This window comes from Orcinus orca, chromosome 5, assembly GCF_937001465.1.
Source record: "Orcinus orca chromosome 5, mOrcOrc1.1, whole genome shotgun sequence".
Lineage (NCBI taxonomy): Eukaryota > Metazoa > Chordata > Mammalia > Artiodactyla > Delphinidae > Orcinus > Orcinus orca.
The window spans coordinates 30030206-30056416 of NC_064563.1; the positions used below are offsets into that span (position 1 = coordinate 30030206).

Genomic DNA, 26211 nt, shown 5'->3' on the forward strand with positions numbered 1-26211 from the left:
GAACTGCCACAAATATTTTACTATTAAGACTGAACTTTACCTAAACATATATGAGTATTTTCCATTTACTCCTGAAATGAAAGACCAAGCATTAAAGGAATTTCATGGGACATTTAGATAGGTCCGTTTTATGTTGCCAAGGGGGTGGTCTATTTGAGTGGTTTTTTTCTCTAGAATGCCTGAAATCAAAGGAAAATATTAACCTTAAAGGTGACTAATATTTAAAGTTCCATTTCCGGTGTATCTTTTTTTCCTCTAAAAATGAAGTACACGAGTATTCTGCCCCCTGTAGGACTGCAACAGTAGCTTCCTACCAACCACAGCCCCGGCTATTGGGCAGCACAGACACCGCGAGTTCTACGGGGCGGAGCCTTGGAAGGGGCGGAGCTTAGCGTGACATTTTGCGACTAGGATTCCACTGGCTTCACCTGCAACATCTTTCGCTGTCTGTTGCGTAGACGAATCGGCGAGAGGAGCTGAAGATTCGAAGGCGCCAGGCCCAGCCTAGCGACAGACGCCGATCCCCTAGAAACCTGAACTGCAGGATCCCGGGGAGGCGGCCCCGGAGCTCCGAGGACTCGTCCCGTATCGCGCAGTCCTGCCGTCCCCGCATCGCGCCGCCCCGCCACGGCTTGCCTCAGCCGTCGTCGGAACCCGTCACAGCGTGCAGGATCGAGCGCTCCGCCCCCTCGCCCTCTGCCAGGCCCCGGGAGCGCTGTCCGTCGGTCGAGGTCATGGGCAGCCGGCCCCGCAGCCCCAGTGCCTACCCTGCGGACTGGTGGGGACCGCAGGCCGAAGGACCCGGCCCCGCCAAGCGCCGCCGCACGGAGGAGCCCGAGGGCCCCGAGTCCGAGTCCGAGGCGACGCCCAGCCTGGACAACCTGACGCAACCTCCGACCGCGGACGCGCTCACTTCCGTAGTGGTCCTGCCCGCCGGCTGTGGCCTGCACCTGTCCCTAGACGACGTCGACGTGCTCCTTGAGCCCGAGCCCACGTCCGTGCTGCAAGTGTCTCTCGGAGATCACATCCTCATGCTGGTCCCCGAGGCCCTCCTGGGCTCGGGTGTGGAAGGCCCGTGGGGACAGGGCCTGGGACGGGGCGCTTTCCTGAGCCCTCCCGGGGAGTACATGGCCCTGGCGCCGGGATTCTTCTGCGCAGCTGTCCCAGAGATCGCCTGCCAAGAAGAGGCCAACAAGGAGGAAGCAGACGCCGAGTTCCTGCCGCCTGGGATGGATGCTGAGGCCGGCTCCGTCGCTGGGCTCCGCAGCCCCACCGCAGGGGTGTCGGGCCCCAGCGCGCAGGGCTTTGTCCCAGAGCCCTGGCCTCGGGCGCCCACCCCTAGTCCAGAGAAAGGCTCTCCTCACCACGACGACAACCTGGGCTTCCACCTTCTGGAGCCCTTCCCCGACTCACCACTCCAACCTCTACCTCCCTCTCCGAGTCCTCCGGGTCCTCACGAGCGCCCCCAACACCCCCATGGTCCTAAGCGCAAGGCCCAGAGATGTCTGTTCCCGGAATGAACTGCACCCCGGTACACACACACACAAATTCTGGCTACCATCCTGGAGGCCCAATGGATTTCCCAGCGTCTTTTACACTGAATGTCCTACAACCTGGAAATTAAGCATTTCGTGTGCCAACAACTCCTTTTCCCCTCCAGACTGGCTATAGTAGCAGGAGAAGACGTCAGGAAAAGAAAGCAGACTCTAGACCTCATCTTAGTAATGGAAAATCTGCCCAGGGATACCGGACAATGTGTTTTCAGACATCTGGACTTCTTTACAAGATCATTCTCAGACCCATCCATTCCCGCTCGTTTGCATCAGTTATTTTCTCTCAAATTCCACTCTCTCCAGCACCATACCGTTGCTACCCTATTTCTCCCCAAACCAAAAAATAAATGGATTTCTCATGTTATGTGTTTTCCCGTGAATTTATAAAGATTTTTAGCCATGGCTTTTCTCTTTCTTGGTGTTTTGAGCTTCTCTCCTGGAAAACTGCAAAACAGTATGATGGTTACTATACATAATTGTATGATGTTTGTTCATAGCTTCCTCTTAACCTGAGGAAGTTCTCTTCCAGTCAAGTTCACTTTTCATTATGAATAAATGTTGGATTTTATCAGATGTTTTCAGCACGTATTAGGATACGCATTTCGTTTTTAGATCTGTTCCTCTGGTTATTTTCACTCACAGACTGATGTGAAATGTCTGCATTCCTGCTATTCCACATTATTCATACCTTTTAAATTCTACCCTGAGTTTTTTCTTTTGTAAATCAAACCTCTAACTTTTAAAACATTAATTTAGGGGCCTCCCTGGTGGCGCAGTGGTTAAGAATCTGCCTGCTAATGCAGGGGACACGGGTTTGAGCCCTGGTCCGGGAAGATCCCACATGCCTCGGAGCAACTAAGCCCATTAGGCACGACTGAAGCCCGTGCACCTAGAGCCCATGCTTCGCAACCAGAGAGAAGCCCGTGCATCTCAACAAAGAGTAGCCCCCGCTCACTGCAACTAGAGAAAGCCGGTGCGCAGCAACGAAGACCCAATACAGCCAAAAATAAATAAATAAAATTTTAAAAAAATAAAACATTAATTACCATATTTGTTTCACATATTTATAAAAGAAATAAAATCTACAGGTAAAGCTGAAAACAAGATGGTTTCAGTTTTCTTAAACATCAATAGTATTTATATTCACCAACATGCTTTACCATTTCCTCTCTACCTCTTTATTCTTATATTCCACTCTCAAAGTCTAGCCTCAATTTTCTTCTTGCTGAAGAATATACGTTAATAGTTCTTTCCACTGTACCCTATGTGTAGTAAATTATCTTTGTTTTGTAAATCTCAGCATGTTTTGCGTAGTACACTCTCTTAGTCTTGTATATCTGAAAATGTTTTATTATGTATTCATTCCTAATTCTAAAGTTTTATTTAAGTACTTTAAAGACATTACTCCATTGTTCTGCCATTTTTTATTGTTGTTGCAGGCAAGAGGTCTCCGCCAATCAAGTTGTTATTCCTATTATATTTGATTCAGCTGTTCATTAGCACATTTTTTAATTTAGTTTTATTTTTTATTGAAGTATAGTTGATTTACATTGTTGTGTTAGTTTCTGGTGTACAGCAAAGTTATATATTTTTTTCCATATTCTTTTACATGGTTATGGTTTATTACAGGATATTGCATATAATTCCCTGTGCTATACAGTAGGACCTTGTTTATCTGTTTTACATTGAATACATAATAGTTTTGTATCTGCTAATCCCAAACTCCTAATTTATCTCCCCCCCCACCCTCTTTCCCCTTTGGTAAGCATAAGATTGTTTTCTATGTCTGTGAGTCTATTTCTGTTTTGTAAATAAGTTCATTTGTATTATATTTTAGATTCCACATATAAGTGATAACTTATGATATCTGTCTTTCTTTGACTTACTTCACTTAGTACGATAATCTCTAAGTCCATCCATGTTGCTGCAAATGGCATCATTTCATTCTCTTTTATGGCTGAGTAGTATTCCAGTGTATAGGTATGCCACATCTTTTTATCCATTCATCTGTAGATAGGCATTTAGGTTGCTTCCATGTATGGCTTTTTTTTTTCATTTATTTATCTATTTATTTAATTTTTGGCTGTGTTGGGTTTTGTTGCTGCATGTGGGCTTTCTCTAGTTGCAGCGAGTGGGGGCTACTCTTCGTGGCAGTGCGCAGGCTTCTCATTGCGGTGGCTTCTCTTGTTGCAGAGCACGGGGTCTAGGCACGCAGGCTTCAGTAATGGCATGTGGGCTCAGTAGCTGTGGCTCGTGGGCTCTAGCCTAGTGGGCTTCAGTAGTTGTGGCACACGGGCTTAGTTGCTTGGTGGCATGTGGGGTCTTCCCAGCCCAGGGCTCAAACCCGTGTCCCCTGCACTGGCAGGCAGATTCTTAACCACTGCGCCACCAAGGAAGTAGCCAGTTGGCTATTTTAAACAGTGATACTATGAACACTGGGGTGCATGTATCTTTTCAAATTAGAGTTTTCTCTGGATATTTGCCCAGGAGTGGGACTGCTGGACCATATAGCAACTGTTTTTAGATTTTTAAGGAATCTCCATACTGTTCTCCATAATGGCTGCACCAATTTACATTCCCTTCAACACTGTAGGAGAGTTCCCTTTTCTCCACACCCTCTCCAGCATTTATTATATGTGGACTTTTTAATGATGGTCATGCTGACCAGTGTGAGGTGATAACCTCATTGTAGTTTTGATTTGCATTTGTCTAGTAATTAGTGATGTTGAGCATCTTTTCATGTGCTTTTTGGCCTTCTGTATGTCTTCTTTGGAGAAATGTCTATTTAGGTCTTCTGCCCTTTTTTTTTTTTTTTTTTTTTTTGCAGTACGCAGGCCTCTCACTGTTGCGGCCTCTCCCGTTGTGGAGCACAAGCTCCGGATGCGCAGGCTCGGCGGACATGGCTCAGGGGCCCAGCCGCTCCATGGCATGTGGGATCTTCCCGGACCAGGCACGAACCCATGTCCCCTGAATCGGCAGGCGGACTCTCAACCACTGCGCCACCAGGGAAGCCCTGCCCATTTTTTGATTGGATTCTTTGGGTTTTTTGTTATGGAGTTATATAACCTGTTTGTATATTTTGGAAATTAAGCCCTTGTCAGTGATATCAGTTGCAAATTTTTTCCCCCATCCATAGGCTGTCTTTTCATTTTGTTTATGGTTTCTTTTGCTGTGTAAAAGCTTGTAAGTTTGATTAGGTCCCATTTGTTTATTTTTGCTTTTATTTCTATTGCCTTGGGAGACTGACCTATGGAAACACTGCTACGATTTTTGTCAGAGAATATTTTGTCTATGTTCTCTTCTAGGAGTTTTATGGTGTCATGTCTTATATTTAAATCTTTAAGCCATTTTGGGTTTATTTTTGTGTATGGTGTGAGGGACTGTTTTTTTAACATCTTTATTGGAGTATAATTGCTTTACAGTGGTGTGTTAGTTTCTGCTTTATAACAAAGTGAATCAGTTATACACATACATATGTCCCCATATCTCTTCCCTCCTGCGTCTCCCTCCCTCCCACCCTCCCTATCCCACCGCTCTAGGTGATCACAAACCACCAAGCTGATCTCCCTGTGCTATGCGGCTGCTTCGCACTAGCTATTTTACGTTTGGTAGTGTATGAGAGAATGGCGAGGGACTGTTCTAATATCACTGATTTACATGCAGCAGTCCAGCTTTCCCAACATCACTTGCTGCAGAGACTGTCTTTCTATGTTGTATATGCTTGCCTCCTTTGTCAAAGACTGACTGTAGGTGTGTGGGTTTACTTCTGGGCTCTCTATTCTGTTCCATTGATCCATATGTCTGTTTTTGTGCCAATACCACACTATGATGATTACTGTAGCTTTGTAGTATTGTCTGAAGAAGGAGGTTATGCCTCCAACTTTGTTCTTTTTCCTCAGGATTGCTTTGGCAACTCTGGGTTTTTTATGGTTCCATATAAATTTTAGGATTATTTGTTCTAGTTCTGTGAAAAATGTCATGGGTAATTTGATAGGGCTCGCATTAAATCTGTACATTGCCTTGGGGAGTATGGCCATTTTACAATATTGATTCTTCCAATCCAAGAGCATGGGATATCTTTCCATTTCTTTGAATCATCTTCAATGTCCTTTATCAGTGTTCTATAGTTCTCAGCATATAAGTCTTTAACCCCCTTGGTCAGGCTTATTCCTAAGTATTTTTTGACATTTTAGCATATTTTAAAATTTTTCTTTTCCTTTGGCATCCTACAGTTTTACTGTAACATCTCTAGGGGTAGATTCTATTTTTATTTGGCTCGATGGATTTGGTTAACTATCAATATGGGAAATTATCTCTTGCCTGAAATCCCACAAAATCTTAGGCTCTATCTCTTGTAATAACACACATCCTCGGGCTTCCCTGGCGGCGCAGTGGTTGAGAATCTGCCTGCCAATGCAGGGGACACGGGTTCGAGCCCTGGTCTGGGAAGATCCCACATGCCGCGGAGCACCTGGGCCCGTGAGCCACAACTACTGAGCCTGCGCGTCTGGAGCCTGTTCCGCAACAAGAGAGCCACGATAGTGAGAGGCCCGCGCATCGCGATTAAGAGTGGCCCCCACTCGCCGCAACTAGAGAAAGCCCTCGCACAGAAACGAAGACCCAACACAGCCAAAAATAATAAATTAATTTAAAAAAAAACACATCCTCATGTCTGGAAATCCAATCAGATAAATAGTGGCGCTGCTCAATCTCCCATGACTCTTAACATCTTAATATCATGTGCTGTATGCTTTATCAACTCCAGCTTTCTATTTTTTAATCCAATTAATACTTTAATCAAGTTTCTTCTGTTTATACTTCTACAAGAATGTATTTATTTCAAAGAATTTTTTTCAAGATTTTACTTCCTTATTCTTGTTTCAAAACTTCCCCACTTAGTATTATAAACTCCTATTTTTGTTTCATGGATGGTATTCCATCCTTTATGTTTTGAAATTATTTAAACATTAATTAATGGCTCCCTTAATTCAATTTCCTCACAAGTAAAATCTCCTATTCTTTGTTCTTTCATCACTTTGGATTGCCGCATGTGCTTGGTCATTTCATTGGTGGGTGCCTTTTGAGTGAGAATTCATCTTCTTCATCTCACAGTTATAATTTTTTATAATTTCCACTTCCTAGTGGAAAACAACTCAGAGCCATGGCTTTTGGAACTCTAGAACGTCACAGGTCTAATCCCCAAGCAATTACATGTCACAAATCACAACTGGTCATTTGCAGTTTCCACCTGTCTTTCCTGATCAACCACAGGTACAACCTTGAAATAGCGGTCACTGCCTCTTCAACCTCTGATGATTGGCAATGGGCTGATTTTGAGCCCCCTCAAAAGAACAGAAATCCCAGCTGCCATTATATATTTTAGTCTCAGTGCCCCAAATACATCAAAATACCAGCTGTCCATTCAGAGATTGGATTTTCTACTCTGTCTCTGGTCCCTGCAAGCTTGTGTCTTTCTTTTCAAAGTAGATGTCTATATTTAATATGCTTTAATATTTCCTATCATTGCTCTCTGCCTCCAGTAGAAGGAATCCCCTGTACTACCATCTCATCCACAATTCCCACCACAATTCCACAATCTCTCCTCCTTACCCCCAAAACATAGCAATCAATCAGACACAAGTCCCAGCCTAATTATCTGATTATTATGAAGAGGGAAGATGGCCCTGTTTGCAAAATTATACCTTCTATTGCAAGAGCCTCATAATCTACATTAGAAATAACTGAGGGTACCCATTTTTAGCAACATGTGAACCAAACAGTACAAAATATCCTCAAGAGGAACACTCATGAAACTGATGGATAAAAATTATTTTAATATTTTAAAGGCATATCACAGCTAGTAAAAATGTAAGAGAAATCTTCCAAGGTCAAAAATGATGACATATCACAAACCCAGACAGGAAAGTGTATGCTAAAACAAGAAGGTACATGGGGATACCTAACATTCTATGATGACCTAGAGCTTTGGTTTTAATGGCCCATTTATGGGGGAGCGAATAAAAGTCCGGGTCACACAGCCCTGAAAAAAATCCCAGGCTTCCAGAAAATACCTCCAATAGCTAATCTAACAAGAAAAAGAAAAAAAAACACCTCATAAAACAAAAGGAGATGGGACATAAATGTATCTGTCTCAGCCTTGGCTCCAGGTAGAATTGAACAGAATAGGGGGTAGGTGACAGTTTAGTTCAAGATATTCTCTGGTAGACGGTTAACCTGGCAAAAGTAAAACAAATTTTCTCTGAGAATACAGCTTATACTCAGGGCTAAGTACCTTCTCAGAGATGACCTTCTTGTGATTCTAAACTTATAATCCAAAATCAGAGAACACATAAGGGAAGAAACCACCATAAGTAAGAAAAAATGAGAAATATTCAAAACAAGGAAAAGGTAAATCAGTCCCTCAAATGATTGAAATTGATGAATTATCATATATAAACTATCTTAAAATAAAATTAATATGATTTGAGGACACAAAAGAGGGCAACATAAGTGTAGCTAAGAAAAAATATCAAAAGATATGGCAACTTTAAAAGGGAACTAAAGAAAATTTCTGGGGATTAAATTTGTAAACATGGAAGTGAGAAATACAGTGAATGGGTTAAACAACAGTTTAGACAGAATTAAAAATGGATGGGAACACTGAACTAGAGAAGTCACCCATAAAGCTTTTGCACAGTAAAGGAAATCATAAATAAAATGAAAAGACAACCCACAAAATGTGAGAAAATATCTGCAAACGATGCGACTGACAAGGGACTAATCTGCAAAACATACAAACAGCTCATGCAGCTCAATAAAACAAACAACCCAATCAAAAATTGGGCAGAAGACCTAAATAAACATTTCTCCAAAGAAGAAATAAATATGTCCAAAAAGCACATGAGGGACTTCCCTGGTGGAGCAGTGGTTAAGAATCACCTGCCAATGCAGGGGACACGGGTTCGATCCCTGGTCCGGGAAGATCCCACATGCTGCGGAGCAACTAAGCCCGTTTGCCACAACAACTGAGCCTGCACTCTAGAGCACGTGAGCCACAACTACTGAGCCCACATGCCACAACTACTGAAGCCTGCGTGCCTAGAGCCCATGCTCCGCCAGCAAGAGAAGCCACTGCAATGAGAAGCCCACGCACTGCAGTGAAGAGTAGCCCCCGCACGCCTCAACTAGAGAAAGCCCGTGAGCAACAAGGAAGACCCAACACAGCCATAAATAAATAAATAAATCTATATTTAAAAAAAAACACATGAAAAGATGCTCAACATCACTAAATATTAGAGAAATGCAAATCAAAACTTCAGTGAGGTATCACCTCACACTGGTCAGAATGGCCATCATTTAAAAGTCTACAAATAATAATTGCTGGAGAGGGTGTGGTGAAAAGGGAACCCTCCTACACTGCTGGTGGGAATGTAAGTTGGTGCAGCCACTATGGAAAACAGTATGGAGGTTCCTTAAAAAACTAAAAATAGAACTACCACATGATCGAGCAATCCCACTCCTGGGCATATATCTGGATAAAACTCTAATTCAAAAAGATACATGCACCCCAGTGTTCATTGCAGCACTAGTTACAATAGCAAGACACAGAAGCAACCTAAATATCCATCGACAGAGGGGTGGATAAAGAAGATGTGATACATATATAAAATGGAATACTACTCAGCCATAAAAAAGAAATAATGTCATTTGCAGCAACGTGGATGGCCCCAGAGAATATCATACTAAGTGAAGTAAGTCAGACAGAGAAAGACAAATATCGTATGATATCACTTAAAAGTGGAATCTAAAAAGATGATATTTATTTACAAAACAGAAACAGACTCACAGACTTCGAAAACAAACTTATGGTTACCAAAGGGAAAGGTGGGGGGAGGGATAAATTAGGAGTTTGGGATTAACATATACACATTACTATATATAAAATAGATGATCAACAAGGACCTACTGTATAGCACAGGGAAGTCTACTCAATATTCTGCAATAACCTATATGGGAAAAGAATCTGAAAAAGAATGGATATATGTATATGTATAACTGAACCACATTGCTGTTACACTGGAAACTAACACAACATTGTAAATCAACTATATCCCAATATAAAATAAAAATTAAAAAAAGAAAATGGAAACACTGAGCTAGAGAAATCATCCATAAAGCTAAGGAGGGTAAAAACATAAAATATGAAAGGGAGACTAAGAGACATTATCAGAGAGGGAGTAGTTCTACTACATGACTGTTGTAGATAGAGAGGGGGAACACTGAAAGCACAGGAAGTAGCTTTATTCACAGAAATAATGAATGAGAAATTCTCCAGATGTGATGACAGAAAAAAATCAGTCACTCATTCATTCAACAAACATGCATTAAGTGCCTACTATGTACCAGGCACCTTTCCAAACTCCAGGAGTACAGCCAAGAACAAAATAGTTAAAAATTACTGCCTTCATGGAGTACAATAATTCACACAAGAAGTAACGGTGCCTTACATTAAAGTAATAGGAAGAGGAGTGATATGAAGTGGCATGTAGTTGGATACATTCTGAAGACAGAGAAAACAGAATTTCCTCATGCAAGAGGTGAGAGAGATGCTAGGATAACTTTAGGGTTTGGGACAAGGGCAAAAAAAATGCAATTGTTATTTTCTGAAATTGGAAAGACCTAAGGGTAGTACATATAGAAAAAAATGTTCAATTTTGGACATATGTCATGTGAAGTGCCTGTTACATATTCAGTGGAGATGTTTAGTAGGAAGTGAGAGATGGGAGTCTAGAATGCAGGGGAGTGGTATAAGATAGAGATACACCAGTGTTCTGTAAAAACTACCTAATGTGCATTTTGAAATCACCAAGAATTATGACAGCATCAAGAGAGAGTGACAGAGGGACTTCCCTGGTGGTACGGTGGTTAAGACTCCATGCTCCCAATGCAGCGGGCCTGGGTTCGATCCCTGGTCAGGGAACCAGATCCCACATGCATGCCACAACTAAGAGTTTGCATGCCACAACTAAGGAGCCCACAAGCAGCAACTAAGACCTGGTACAACCAAATAACAATAGAGAGTGACAGAAAGCCAAGAGTAAAAAACATTTAAGGAGTGAGGGAGAGGCGTCCTACAGTTGGAAAGAGGGTAGAGGATTGCACCAAGACGGATTAGACAGTGGTTATACTCTGATGATGTGAAATTCAGGAATAATGGAGATATGAATGGGAAACATCAATGAGGAGCAAGAATAACATACACTGTACCTCCAGCCATGGGTACTAGGGGTATGTGAGAGAAAATAGTCTCCACTTGAGAAGCCTCCAGGGAAAAAAGGGAACTCAGAAGAAGCAGGTTTCAGTTATAAAAAGAAAGTTAAAGGGAATATCACGGAAGTTGAAGAGTTTTTAGTTCTGTGATTGACTATGAGTTCCAGAAGGCAGAATGAAAAGGAGAAGGATATGAGGTAGTGAGAAAAGGCCAGGTACTGAGTATTTGAAGATTTTTAATCTGAGATATTAGGGATGAACAGTTTCCTACAATGAACAGGAGTAAAAGGCATGATGAAATTAGTCTTCATGATCCTATGGCAGGTAGAGGTGGCAAGACTTTCAGCATGGAAGAAAGGGAAAAGAAGCCTATTTGCAAGAATATACATAGTTCTGGGACATAGTATAGTGTCCTCATTCAGGAAGCACAACAACTTTCAAGATTGATAAATTTTAAAAAATACACATTTAGACAGACTACTATAAGCCCACAAAACACCAAATCCAAAGAGAATATTTTTTATAAGCAGAAAGAAAAGACAACTACAATAAAAAGGCAATTCAGTCAGACAACTGACTTCTCAGAAACAGCAATGGAAGACAGTAAACAGTGGAATAATAGCAGTACTGCTAGAAAACAAGTGTTTTGACCAGGAATTCTTTGCTTAATAAATCCATTTTTCAAAAATGGTCATAAACAAAGATTTTGTCGACTAAAAAACTTATTATGAAAGTATACTAATTTAATTAGTATTGTATTAATTATTATATGTTAAATATTTTGCAAACAATGTATTAAAAGTATTAATTGCGTGAAATTGCTTCTGGTTAGACAATTAAATCAGTGCATCATAATAGATGAAAAACATATCCACACGTAAACCAAAAAGTATGTAACCCAGGAAATGATGCAGTTCAAAGAGAAAAGATTTTTTATTTTTTGGCCATGCTGCGCAGCTTGTGGGATCTTAGTTCCCCGACCAGGGATCAAACCCATGTCCCCTGCGGTGGAAGCACAGAGTCTTAACCAACAGACTGTCAGGCAAGTCCCAGGAAAGCACTTTTCAATAAAAGAATTGGGTCAACATGCACAATGAGGAAAAAATTGAAATTGAATCACTGTCTCATCCATAGAAAACAATCATTTTTAAATCTGGATTTGGATAAAGAGTTTAAATTTTGAAAAGCGAAGATTTAAATATTCGGAAGATATAAAAATTATCTTGGAATAGGGAGTATTTCTTAAACAATACACAAAAATTACAAAGCATAGAGAACAACACTAATACATCTGAAACTATATTAAAGTTAAGAAATTCTGTTTATCAAAAGGCACTATAAAGAATGTGAATACAAACAAGCCACAAAATGGGAAAAGATAATTTCAACACACATAAATATAAAAGAAGTTCCAAAATTCAGTAACATCCAAAAATGGGCAAAAGACATAAACACATACTACACAGATGTTACACAAGTGGCCAATACATATGAAAACATGATCAACCTTATAAGTAATCAGAGAAATACAGTATAAATAAATGATGAAATACCATCAGATTGGAAAATGCTTAGAAATCTAACCATACTAAGTGTTGGCAAGGATGTGGTGGAAAGGGAACACTTACCCACTGCTCACAGAAATATAAATTAGGACAACTATTTAAGAAAGCAGTCTGGCTTTATCTCTCCTATTGTTCCGGTGCCACACACTACCACCCAGCAATTCCACATCTAGGTTTTTTGCCATAAGCGTATAGGTAAAATGTCAAAGATCTCTGTTTTAAAGTTAAACATGTGTGTATTTAATTCCCAAGTCCAACACAACCCTGGTGTTTAATTTTGTAAAATTTCCTTCTCTCCTCTGACCTTCACTAATGAGAAGTGAATAAACTAACTTTTTAAACACTCATTATAACACGTCAGACAGCAAGTTTAAAGACAAAGGCTAACTTCATGATAAAATTTCCGTACTGTTATTAATAATTACCACATACTGGTCTCCAGAAACAACAACAAAAACTGCAATCAGTCCATTTCACTTGAATATTTTCAAGTTTTTTTACCGAAGAAAAATTGCATTTCTAATTTGTCTCCTGGGTGAAAAGAATTTCAAGAACCACGTGGGTAGGGTTGGGAAGGAGTGACTGGTGATGGGATAAAGGCTTTTCATAGCCTCATGGAAAATCTTAGAAGACATTAGACATAAGCTACTTCTAAAAGTAAGCAAGCAGTTGATGAGATTGTATTTTGGATATTTTCCCAAGAATAAAAGTAATAAAGACCACTGGGCCGCATACGGGCACCCAAGGAGTATTATGCTACACTTTCGTTTAAAAAAAAACAAAACGCTCCCGCTACTGCATTGCACTAACGCTGATCCAATCCTCTCTCTGGCAGAAGGCGGGGCTTACACTGAGACTTCCCGGCAGCCGCAGGTCACATGACATCCCATGTTGTTAATCATCCAGCGAGCATAGGGGTCAGCGTGAAGAGCTGAAGATTCCAACGCCCGAGGCCCAACCCAGCTGCAGACGCAGCTCCGCTAGAAACCTGGACTGCGGTACTCTCGGGAGGTGACCCCAGAGCTCCGAGGACTCGACCCGCATCGCGCTGTCCTGCGCCCCATTCGGCCCGTCCCGGCTTGCCTCACCTGTCATCGTGACTCGTCACAGCGTGCAGGACCGAGCGCCTCCTCGCCCTCTGCCAGGCTCTGGGACCGCCGCCCGCAGGTCCGTCGGTCAAGGTGATGGGCAGCCGGCCCCGCAGCCCCATCGCCTACCTTGCGGACTGGTGGGGGCCGCAGCCCGGAGGACCTGGCCCTGGTAAGCGCCATCGAATGGAGGAACCCGAAGCTGAGGCGGTGCCCAGCATGGACAACGTGCCTGAGCCCCTGGCCAAGGGCGCGCTAACCTCCATGGTGGTCCTGCCCGCCGGCTGTGGCCTGCACCTGCCCCTGGACGACGTCGACCTGCTGCTGGAGCCCGAGCCCACGTCCGTGCTGCAAGTGTCTCTCGGAGATCACATCCTCATGCTGGTCCCCGAGGCCCTCCTGGGCTCGGGTGTGGAAGGCCCGTGGGGACAGGGCCTGGGACGGGGCGCTTTCCTGAGCGCTCCAGGGGAGTACATGGCCCTGGAGCCGGGATTCTTGTGCGCAGCTGTCCCAGAGATCGCCTGCCAAGAAGAGGCCAACAAGGAGGACGCGGACGCCGAGTTCCTGCCGCCTGGGATGGATGCTGAAGCCGGCTACGTCACAGGGCTCCGCAGCCCCGCGGCAAGGGTGTCAGGCCCCAGCGCGCAGGGCTTTGTCCCAGAGCCCTGGCCTCGGGCGCCCAACCCCAGTCCAGAGAGAGGCTCTCCTCACCATGACGACAACCTGTACTTGCACCTTCCGGAGCCCTTCCCCGACCCACCACTCCAACCTCTACCTCCCTCTCCTTGTCCGGGTCCTCACGAGCGCCCCCAACGCCCTCTCATGGTCCTCTGCTCAAGGGCGGAAAATGCCTGATCCCGGAATGAACTGCCTCCCACAATTCCTTGCACCCAGCTTCCGGCACTTAGTGATCTACCTACACTCACTTTGAGCCCATGCCACCGCTCAGAGATGCAGCATCTTCATTCATGGACAGTGGGCAGCTGCGTTTTTTATTTTGGTTTTGTTAGTTTTCAGGTTTTGTTTTTTTTTTTTTTAAGCAAAATGCCTTGATCGACAGCAGCAAAAAGATTTTTTTACAAAAGTAGATTCTGGTAAGGACTTTTCACAAGGGTAGACCACATATAGCCAACCATGGATGTTTAGATCCCTTGCCACTGCTGCATGAGCTGTTTCTTCCACCTCTGTCACCTTCGGCCAACTCCATTTTTCTTGTTTCACCGCTACTCTTGCCTCAAACTCACCTCAATATTTTTCCAGTTTATCCCCTTTTTCATCACCTTCCCATGCATCTCTTCTTTCTCTCCATTCCAGGTTTTTTCCTTCCTTTTGTAATTGTAGTTTTACCTGTATGACCTCCGCAGTGTCCTCTGAAATGCTTCTGATCATTTTTTTTTTAGCATGCACAATATTATTAAGAAGATCCTTGTGAAAGAGAAGCAAAGTAAACAGTAGTGGTCAGAGAGAGAAGACGAGGTATAGGAGGTCCAGCGACAGCCTCAGCCAACCTCACTGGGAGCTCTGGAGTTAGAATGGCTGGTCAGAGCTGTCCCAGGTTAGGTTGAAATAGCCCAATTCCCTCATCCATCAGTCTTTCGGTGTGAGAAACCAGGGAAGGGCCATGGCTCTGGGCAAGGCAGCTTTCCTCACTGGAGACAGTTTATAAAGGGGATAATAGCTGAAGCCAGTTATGGAAACAACTCTCACTGAAGAAGATTCTGGTTGGTGCATCACACTGTCCACCACAGATATGGTTCTTTTTATCTTGATGTTCATCTCCATTTATTCTGGTCTTTAACTAGCAGTAAAGAAATTATAATTTTCTTCATATAGGTCTTGAATATTTAAATGAAGTCTGATCACCGACTTTCATTTTTCCTTTCTTCTTGCTTTCCTAACACTTTTCCCCGGAGCTGGTCAGTCAAGATAAATGCACATTGAATAAATAAATGAATAAATGGCACAAATGTAATACACTGGACTTTTTGGAAATATTTCTAAAAATACAACGAAAAAATGAGTGAAAGCAATATTTAATGGAAGGAGGAAAGGGGAAGCTATGATTTTTTTCCTTAAAGAAACAGTTTGTACAATGCCATATTCCCCTGTACTTTAACAATCAAATGGCTAATTTTTAATTTCATGGCAGTCTAGGCTTTGCCTTGATTTCCCCATGGGGGTGATAAGAAGAACTGCTACACGCGAGGACACACTCAGCTTCACATCATGGACATTCCAGCTTGTGGGATCTTACTTGCCCAACCAGGGATCAAACCCAGGCCCTCAGCAGTGCAGAGTCCTAATCACTGGACCACCAGGGAATTCCCTGGTCTAATTTATTACTGAGCACTTTTTCATGCTCATGAGCCCATCACCCAGACTTGGCAGCTGTTACTTCTTAGTACTATTTCTTTAAAGTCTTTTTTACTGTAAAGAAATTATTAAAGATAATGTAGTCATATCCTTTGATCCCCATTTCCTGCTGCCCATTCCCAGAGGATTCTCATAACATCATGAATTTGGGGAGTATCATTCTAGTCAATACATGAATGCTACATGTATGGAGATATAAATAATCAATGTTTATGTTGCTTTGTGAACAATTAAATTTTTATAACTGGCATTATATTCTTCAGTTCACATTTTTCCTCAGTTATTTTTGAAATCATCACTTATAGATATATATATGGTCCATTTCTCCTGAAGGTTTTTGTTTCCATCATATGAATATACTATATTTTATTTGTTAATTTATTAATGGATATTTGCGTAGTTTTTAGTATTACAAACGAAACTGCAGTGAATATCCTCACACTTGTCATCTTATGCAACTGAGGAAGAGTTCCTCTAGGAAGTATACTTAGAAGTTGTATTGACGGGTGGCATAATATATACATTTACAGTTTTCTTCATAGTGCCAATTGTTCTCTTGGGTGGTTGCAACAGTTTAAACAGCCTCTAGCAGTCTTTCACCAAACTTTAAACTGTTTGCCAGTGGTATCTCATTTTTCAAATTTGCAATTTCCTAGCTACTGGTAAGATAGTGCAATTTTTCACATGTAATGAGAATAATATTTTTTAAAGCAATTTCATTTATATTTTCTCTTTTTTAACTGAAGTATAGTTGATTTACAATGCTGTGTTAATTTTTGCTGTACAGCAAAGTGATTCAATTATACATATATAGAGACTTTCCTGCTGGCGCAGTGGTTAAGACTCCACACTCCCAATGCAGGGGGCCCGGGTTCGATCCCTGGTCAGGGAACCAGACCCCACATGCATGCCACAACTAAGGAACCCATGTGCTGCAACTAAGGAACCCATGTGCTGCAACTAAGGAGCCCACCTGCGGCAACTAAGACCCGGCACAACCAAATAAATAATTTTTTTAACTATACATATGTATACCTTCTTTTTTTAATATTCTTTTCCATTATGGTTTATCATAGGATCTTGAATATAGTTCTCTGTGCTTTACAGTAGGACCTGTTGTTTATCCATTCTATATATAAAAGCTTACATCTGCTAAACCCCAACCTCCCACTCCATCCCCCCCCCAACCCCTTCCCCCTTGGCAACCACCAGTCTGTTCTGTATGTCTGTGATTCTGTTTCTGTTTCACACTTAGGTTCATTTGTGTCATGTTTTAGATTCCTCATATAAGTGATATATGATATTTGTCTTTCTCTTTCTGACTTCACTTAGTATGATAATCTCTAGTTGCATCCATGTTGCTGCAAATGGCATTATTTCATTCCTTTTTATGGCTGAGTAGTATTCCATTATATATATGTACCACATCTTCTTTATCCATTCATCAGATATATTTTCATACATTGTATGTCTTACTGTCTTTCAGCTTATCACCCATCAAGTCTAATGGCTTTAATCTTTTCGGTGGGGAGGACAGATACAACCCAGATTAAAGAGGTTAGCTTTCAGCCTGGAGTTACTAGGCAAGTGTCATGAGAATCAATCTTTCTCCAGACAGAAAAGTTACATTTAATTTCTTAAGCAACCTTTAAATATCAACAGCAATGTTTGGAAGACTGAACATAGAATTTTAATAGAAATCATCATGCAGAGAGGACTGAAGAGTCCTAACTGGATGAGAATGGAAAGAGGAAAAGGCCACTCTTACCCAAGAGTAGGATGTGGAAAATAAAAGAGGGACAGAATAGAGAATGTAAGCATTCATCACTCACATGTATCATGACTTTCAGCTTCTATGAGTAAAAATCCTTAGCATTAGCTGAAGCAAAGGCCAAGAAAAGGAGGTTTTTTCCTTGCTTCCCATTTAAGAATCTGGGGAAAATAAGATGGAGGATGGTACTCAGATTGGCTAATCGCCACCTACCATGTTCCCAGCCACCATCCTAAGGAGAAGCAAGGAAAGGAGGAGAGAATCCAAACGGGAAACATTTACAAAAAGGTGCTGTGTTATCTGAAGATGAATGAGAACCAAAAATGTCTGAGATTCACTTATCTGGAAAGTTTACAGTGTACCTATTCCCCAACCCCCAACTCCAAATCCCCCATACCAATGAGGTGGAGGCTCAGGAGGAAGATGAAGTCAATTATGTAAATGAAGAAGTTATACTTCCTTTATACAACTGAGTAGAAATCTGTTCATTGATATATTCATGTCTGCTTATTGTCAGTTTATATCCTTAAGTCTTTTTTTCTATTAGACCTATGAGACTATTCTTTATTCATTTGAAAATTTTTATATATTCAAGCTACTAATCCTTTATGTTTTATAGCTTATAAATATTTTCTTCCAGTGTGCTGCTTGTTTTTTAACTTGTCTAATTGTACATGCCCTTATAATTCTCATACGGTGAAATTTCACAGTCTCTTATGGTCTCTACTTTTTGGGTCAGTTTTAAAAATGTTTCCCAAGAAAGCTCAAAAAGATATTTCCTACACTCTCTGCTAATGGTTTAAATTTTTTTCCAATTTAGATACCTAATTTCTTAGGATTTCATTTTTGTATATATTTTGAAGTAGGGATGAAATTTTTTCATATCGGAAGACATTGCTGGGACTTCCCTGGTAGTCCAGTGGTAAAGAATCTGCCTTCCAGTACAGCAGACGCAGGTTCGATCCCTGGTCAGGGAACTAAGATCCCACGTGCCACGGGGCAACTAAGCCCGTGTCCTGCAACTAGAAAGAAGCCCCTACACCACAACTAGTGAGAAGCCCACGTGCCCCATCGAAAAGATCCCACATGCCACAACGAAGATCCAGCATGCCGCAACTAAGACCCGATACAGCCAGAAATAAAATAAATAAATATTAAAAATTTTAAAAGATAATAAAAGCTGCTGTAATTGAAAGTTATTCTTTAAAAATAAAATAAAGATTCAATGCAATCCCTATCAAAATTCCAATGTCAACTTTCACAGAACTAGAACAAATAATTCTAAAATTTGTATGGAAATACAAAAGAAACTGGAAAGCTAAAACAATCTTGAAAAAGAAGAACACAGCTAGAAGTATGCTCCCTGATTTCAAACTATACTGCAAAGCAAACAGAAATCAAGACACTGTGGTACTAGCAAAAAACAGACGTGTAGATCAACAGAACAGAATAGAGAGCCCAGAAATGAATCCACACTTATATGGTCAGTTAATATACAATGAGGAAATGACAGCCTCTTCAATAAATAGTGTTGAAGAAACAGGACAGCTACAGATTCAAACTGGACTACTTTCTCACACCATATACAACAATAAACTCAAAACTGATTAAAGACTTAAGTGTAAGACCTGCCTGAAATCATAAAACTCCTGGAAGAAAACATAGGCAGTTTGCTCTTTGACATCATTCTTAGCAATATTTTTTGAATCGGTCTCCTCAGGCAAGGAAAACAAAAGCAAAAATAAGCAAATGTGGGCTTCCCTGGTGGCGCAGTGGTTGAGAGTCCGCTTGCCGATGCAGGGGACGCGGGTTCTTGCCCGGTCCGGGAAGATCCCACATGGCGCGGAGCGGCTGGGCCCGTGAGCCATGGCCGCTGAGCCTGCGCGTCCGGAGCCTGTGTTCCGCAATGGGAGAGGCCACGACAGTGAGAGGCCCGCGTACCGCAAAAAAAAATAAAATAAAATAAGCAAATGTGACCTAATCAAACTAAAAAGCTTGTGCACAGCAAAGGAAACCATAGACAAAATGATAACACAACCTACAGAGTGGGAGAAAATATTTGCAAGTCATGTATCTGATAAGGGGCTAATATCCAAAATATATAAAGAACTCATACAACTCAACAGCAAAAGATTGTTTTCAATTAAAAAATGAGCAGAGGGGCTTCCCTGGTGGCACAGTGGTTGAGAGTCCGCCTGCCGATGCAGGGGACACAGGTTCGTGCCCCGGTCCGGGAGGATCCCACATGCCATGGAGCGGCTGGGTCCGTGAGCCATGGCCACTGGGCCTGCGCGTCTGGAGCCTGTGCTCTCCAACGGGAGAGGCCACAACAGTGAGAGGCCTGCGTACCGCAGGAAAAAAAAAAAATGAGCAGAGGATCTGAAAAGACATTTCTGCAAAGAAGGCACACAGATGGCCAACAGGTGTGTGAAAAGGTGTTCAACATCAACTAGACATCAGGGAAATGCAAATCAAAACCACACACATCTGTCAGAATGGCTATAATCAGAAAGACAACAAATAACAATTGTTGGTGAAGATGTGGAGTAAAGAGAACCTTCACGCATGGTGGGAATGTAAATTGATGCGGCCGCTGTGGAAAACAGTATGGGGTTCCTCAAAAACTTAAAAACAGAACTATCATATGATCCAGCAATTCCACTTCTGGGTATTTATCCAAAGGAAATAAAAACATTAACTCAAAAAGATATATGCACCCCATGTTCATTGCAACGTTATTTAGAATAGGCAAAATATTAAAACAACCTTAATGTCTGTCAATAATGAATGGATAGTGCAAGAGGGTTCCCTTTTCTCCACACCCTCTCCAGCATTTATTGTTTCTAGATTTTTTGATGATGGCCATTCTGACCGGTGTGAGATGATATCTCATTGTAGTTTTGATTTGCATTTCTCTAATGATTAATGATGTTGAGCATTCTTTCATGGGTTTGTTGGCAATCTGTATATCTTCTTTGGAGAAATGTCTATTTAGGTCTTCTGCCCATTTTTGGATTGGGTTGTTTGTTTTTTGTTATTGAGCTGCATAAGCTGCTTGTAAATTTTGGAGATTAATCCTTTGTCAGTTGCTTCATCTGCAAATATTTTCTCCCATTCTGAGGGTTGTCTTTTGGTCTTGTTTATGGTTTCCTTTGCTGTGCAAAAGCTTTTAAGTTTCATTAGGTCCCATTTGTTTATCTTTATTTCCATTTCTCTAGGAGGTGGGTCAAAAAGGATCCTGCTGTGATTTATGTCATACAGTGTTCTGCCTATGTTTTCCTCTAAGAGTTTGATAGTGTTTGGCCTTACATTTAGGTCTTTAATCCATTTTGAGTTTATTTTTGTGTATGGTGTTAGGGAGTGTTCTAATTTCATACTTCTACATGTATCTGTCCAGTTTTCCCAGCACCACTTATTGAAGAGGCTGTCTTTTCTCCACTGTATATTCTTGCCTCCTTTATCAAAGATAAGGTGACCATATGTACATGGATTTATCTCTGGGCTTTGATGGGAATGTAAATTGATACAGCCACTATGGAAAACAGTATGGAGGTTCCTTAAAAAACTGAAAATAAAACTACCATATGACCCAGCAATCCCACTACTGGACATATACCCTGAGAAAACCATAATTCAAAAAGAGTCATGTACCAAAATGTTCATTGCAGCTCTACTTACAATACCCAGGACATGGAAGCAACCTAAGTGTCCATCATTGGATGAATGGATAAAGAAGATGTGACACATACATACAATGGAATATTACTCAGCCATAAAAAGAAACGAAATTGAGATATTTGTAGTGAGGTGGATGGACCTGGAGTCTGTCATACAGAGTGAAGTAAGTCAGAAAGAGAAAAACAAGTACCATATGCTAACACATATATATGGAATCTAAGAAAAAAAATGTTATGAAGAACCTAGGAGTAAGACGAGAATAAAGACACAGACCTACTAGAGAATGGACTTGAGGATATGGGGAGGGGGAAGGGTAAGCTGTGACAAAGTAAGAGAGTGACATGGACATATATACACTACCAAACGTAAAATAGATAGCTAGTGGGAAGCAGCCACATAGCACAGGGAGATCAGCTCAATGGTTTGTGACCACCTAGAGGGGTGGGATAGGGAGGGTGGGAGGGAGGGAGATGCAAGAGGGAAGAGATATGGGAACATATGTATATGTATAACTGATTCACTTTGTTACAAAGCAGAAACTAACACACCATTGTAAAGCAATTATACTCCAATAAAGATGTTTAAAAAAAGGTAAAAATTCAAAAAAAATAAGGAATGGATAAATAAAATGTGATATAATGACACAAACAGATGGAAAGATATACCATGTTTTGGATTGGAAGAATCAATGTTGTCAAGATGACTATACCACAGAAGACAATCTACAGTCAATGCAATCTCTATCAAATTACCAATGGCATTTTTCACAGAACTAGAACAAAAAAAGTTTTAATTTGTATGGAAACACAAAAGACCCCAAATAGCCAAGGCAATCTTGAGAAAGAAAAATGAAGCTGGAGGAATCACACTACCTAACTTCAGACTACAATACAAAGCTACAGTAATCCAAACAGTATGGTACTGGCACAAAAACAGAAATACAAATCAATGGAGCAGGATAGAAAGCCCAGAAATAAACCTATTCATCTATGGTCAACTAGTCTATGACAAAGGAGGCAAGAAAATACAATGGAGAAAAGAGCCTCTTCAATAAGTGGTGCTGGGAAAACTGAACAGTACATGCAAAAGAATGAAATTAGAACACTGTCTAACACCATGCACAAAAACTCAAAATGGATTAAAGACCTAAATGTAAAACTAGATACTATAAAATTCCTAGAGGAAAACATAGGCAGAACACTCTTTGACATAAATCATAGTAATATCTTTTTTGATCCGTCTCCTAGAGTAATGGAAATAAGAACAAAAATAAACAAATGGGACCTAATTAAACTTAAAAGCTTTTGCACAGCAAAGGAAACCATAAACCAAATGAAAAGAGAACCTACAGAATGGGAGAAAATATTTGCAAATGAAGCGACCAACAAGGGGTTAATCTCCAAAATATACAAACAGCTCATACAGCTCAACATCAAAAAACAAACAGCCCAATCAAAAAATGGGCAGCAGGAGTCCGCCCAAGCAGTGGTGTAGAGGTGACGGGATGCCTGGATTCCTCAGTTTCCTTCCTTTTCCATTCCTGGGCTGGAGGAAATACCTGAACATATGGTATCCCAATGCCGGGCAGCCAGGGCCATATCCACACACCCCCAACGTCGGGTACCCTGGAGGTTGCAATCCTGCCCATCCACCACCTGCCACCCCTACCTTTCCTCCAGGTCCCTTTCCCACTCCCCCAGGAGCACCCCAGGGGAATCCAGCCTTTCCCCCTGGTGGGCCCTGTCATCCTGTGCCACAACCAGGGTATCCAGGATGCCAACCCTCAGGTCCCTACCCCCCTCCATACCCACCACCTGCCCCTGGTATGTGTCCTGTGAATACATTGGCTCCTGGCATGGTTGGACCAGGAATGGTGATTGACAAGAAGATGCAAAAGAAAATGAAAAAAGCTCATAAAAAGAAGCAGAAACACCACAAACATGGCAAGCATTCCTCCTCCTCCTCCTGCTCTTCCAGCAGTGACTCTGACTGAATACAAGGCCTGGACCCTTCCCTCAAGTCTCTCCAGTTCTGCTCTCCCATCAAGCTTCAGAGGCCATCTTGTACTGGGGGAAATTAGCCCTTGTGTCCCTCCCCCCGCCACCCCTGCAATCTAAGCCTCACTCTGCTGTGAAAAGAATTGCTATGGGCTAGCAAAGGCCATCCTCCAACTGCTTGGATAGAACTTTTAGCTGGTGAATTTTGCAGGAGAACTATTTTTTGAAGATGGTGAGATTTGAGCTAAATGCTGAAGACAAGTCTAAGATCTGTAAAATGTGATTTTTTTACTTTCTTTTGTAATACTCATGATTGGGAAGATGCTGTGGAAATTTAATTATGGAAAGGAAAAGACAACCTGTACCTTTCTTGTAATTGTGGCATGCTTGGGTGATTTAGTGGCAAATAAACATTTCCCAGCAGGCCTTTTATTGATTGCACTCACTGCAAGGCTGCGGGGAAGTGGAGTCCATTTGTCTGATGAGCTCTGACTGCCATTTTGGAAACTGATCTCTACCCCTTAGCTCAGTATGCTATCTCAGGTCCTCCTCTCACTCTCCAACTCTCAGTCCAAATAAACCTGTTTCTCCTGGTCTCTGTTCAGAAAAAAAAAGGGCAGCAGATCTAAATACACACTTCTCAGGGCTTCCTGGTGGCGCAGTGGTTGAGAGTCCACCTGCCGATGCAGGGGACATGGGTTCGTGCCCCAGTCCAGGAAGATCCCACATGCCGCGGAGCGGCTAGGCCCATGAGCCATGGCCGCTAAGCCTGCGCGTCCAGAGCCTGTGCTCCGCAACGGGAGAGGCCACAACAGTGAGAGGCTTGCGTACCGCAAAAAAAAAAAAAAAAAGGTAAATACACACTTCTCCAAAGAAGACATACAGATGGCCAAAGGCACAAGAAGAGATGCTCAACATCACTAATTATTAGAGAAATGCAAATGAAAACTACGAGGTGTCACCTCACACCAGTCAGAATGGCCATCATCAAAAAGTTTACAAATAATAAATGCTGGAGAGAGCATGGAGAAAAAGGAACCCTTCTACACTGTTGGTGGGAATGTAAAATGGTACAGCCACCATGGAGAAAAGTATGGCGGTTCCTTTAAAAACTAAAAATAGAGCTACCATACGCTCCTGCAATCCCACTCCTGGGCATATATCCAGAGAAAACCATAATTCGAAAAAATACATGCACCCCAATGTTCATAGCAGCGCTATTTACAAAAGCGAAGACGTGGATGCAACCTAAATGTCCATCAACAGATGAACGGATAAGGAAGATGTGGTACCTGTATACAATGGAATATTACTCAGCCATCAAAAAGAATGAAATAATGCCATTTGTAGCAACACAGATTATCATACTAAGTGAAGTAAACCAGACAAATATCATATGATATCGCTTATATGTGGAATCTAAAAAAAATGATACATTGGGAATTCCCTGGCAGTCCAGTGGTCAGGACTTGACACTTTCACTGCCAGGGCCCAGGTTCAATCCCTGGTCAGGGAACTAAGATCCTGCAAGCCACGCAGCACAGCCAAAAAAATAAAAGTAAATTTAATTTAATTAATTTTAAAATGATACAAATGATGGGGATTCCCTGGTCATCCAGTGGTTAGCACTCTGTGCTTCCACTGCAGGGGGCAGGGGTTTGATCCCTGGTCAGGGAACTAAGATCCCACGAGCCATGAAGCATGGCCAAAAAAAAATACTAATGAACTTATTTACAAAATAGAAAGAGACGCAGAGATGCACAGATGTTGAAAACAAATTTATGGTTACCAAAGGGGAAAGGGGATGGGAGGAGGGATAAACTGGGAGTCTGGAATTAACAGATACAAACTACTATATATAAAATAGATAACCAACAAAGACCTACTGTATAGCACAGGGAACTATACTCAGTATTTTGTAATAACCTATAAGGGAAAAGAATCTGAAAAGGAATACACACACACACACACACACACACACAACTAAATCACTGTGCTGTATACCCGAAACTAACACTATATTGTAAATCAACTATACTTCAGTTTAAAAAAAAAAGAAAGGGCTTCCCTGGTGGCACAGTGGTTGAGTCCGCCTGCCGATGCAGGGGACACAGGTTCGCGCCCCAGTCCAGGAGGATCCCACATGCCGCGGAGTGGCTGGGCCCGTGAGTCGTGGCCGCTGAGCCTGCGCGTCCAGAGCCTGTGCTCCGCGATGGGAGAGGCCACAACAGTGAAAGGCCCGCGTACCGCAAAAAAAAAAAAAAAGAAAATGTGATATACACACACATATATATGGAATATTATTCAGCCATTTAAAAAAGGAAGAAATTCTTCCATTTGTGACACGGACGGACTTTGAGGGCATTATGCTAATTGAAATAAGTCAGAGAAAGACAAATACTGTATGATCTTACTTATATGCGGAATCTAAGAAAAAGTAAAGAAACTCATAGATACACATAACAGGTTGGTGGTTGCCAGAGGCAGGCAAGGGGGAGGGTTTTTGGTAAAGGACATCAAAAGGTACAAATTTCTAGTTATATAATAAATAAGTCCTGGGGATGTGGTGTACAGCATGGTGACTATTAACAATACTGTATTATATATTTGAAAGTTGCTAAGAAGTAGATCTTAAAAGTTCTCAGCACAAGAAAAAATATGTGTAACTCTGTGTGGTGATGGATGTTAACTAGACTTACTGTGGTGATCATTTTGCAGTATAGATAGATAGATATAATTATGTTGCACACATACACAGAAAAGGATAGGAAATGAACAATGGAAAGTATTTGTTTTATTTATATTTTTTCTTCCAGTTTTATTGAGATATAATGACATACAGCACTGTATAAATCTAAGGTATACAGCATGATCTGACTTACATACATCATGAAATGATTAGCACAGTAGGTTTAG

General features: G+C 41.7%; 3 protein-coding genes across 3 annotated transcripts; all 3 read left to right on the forward strand.

Moving 5' to 3' along the window:
* Nucleotides 1–261: 261 nt before the first annotated feature.
* On the forward strand, nt 262–1520 carry LOC125964510 (proline-rich protein 23C-like). Its single transcript, XM_049710253.1, has 2 exons — nt 262–288; nt 459–1520. Exons 1-2 carry the CDS (start codon nt 262–264, stop codon nt 1518–1520), a joined length of 1089 nt encoding a protein of 362 aa, XP_049566210.1.
* Nucleotides 1521–11993: 10473 nt separating this feature from the next.
* On the forward strand, nt 11994–14331 carry LOC101286991 (proline-rich protein 23C-like). The gene has a single exon (XM_004278980.3). The coding sequence runs from the start codon at nt 13573–13575 to the stop codon at nt 14329–14331; it is 759 nt and encodes a 252-aa protein (XP_004279028.1). The 5' UTR covers nt 11994–13572.
* An 8215-nt stretch (nt 14332–22546) lies between these two features.
* Nucleotides 22547–23889, forward strand: LOC105748472 (proline-rich protein 13-like). Its single transcript, XM_033404119.2, has one exon. The coding sequence runs from the start codon at nt 22758–22760 to the stop codon at nt 23289–23291; it is 534 nt and encodes a 177-aa protein (XP_033260010.2). The 5' UTR covers nt 22547–22757; the 3' UTR covers nt 23292–23889.
* The last annotated feature ends 2322 nt before the right edge of the window (nt 23890–26211 follow it).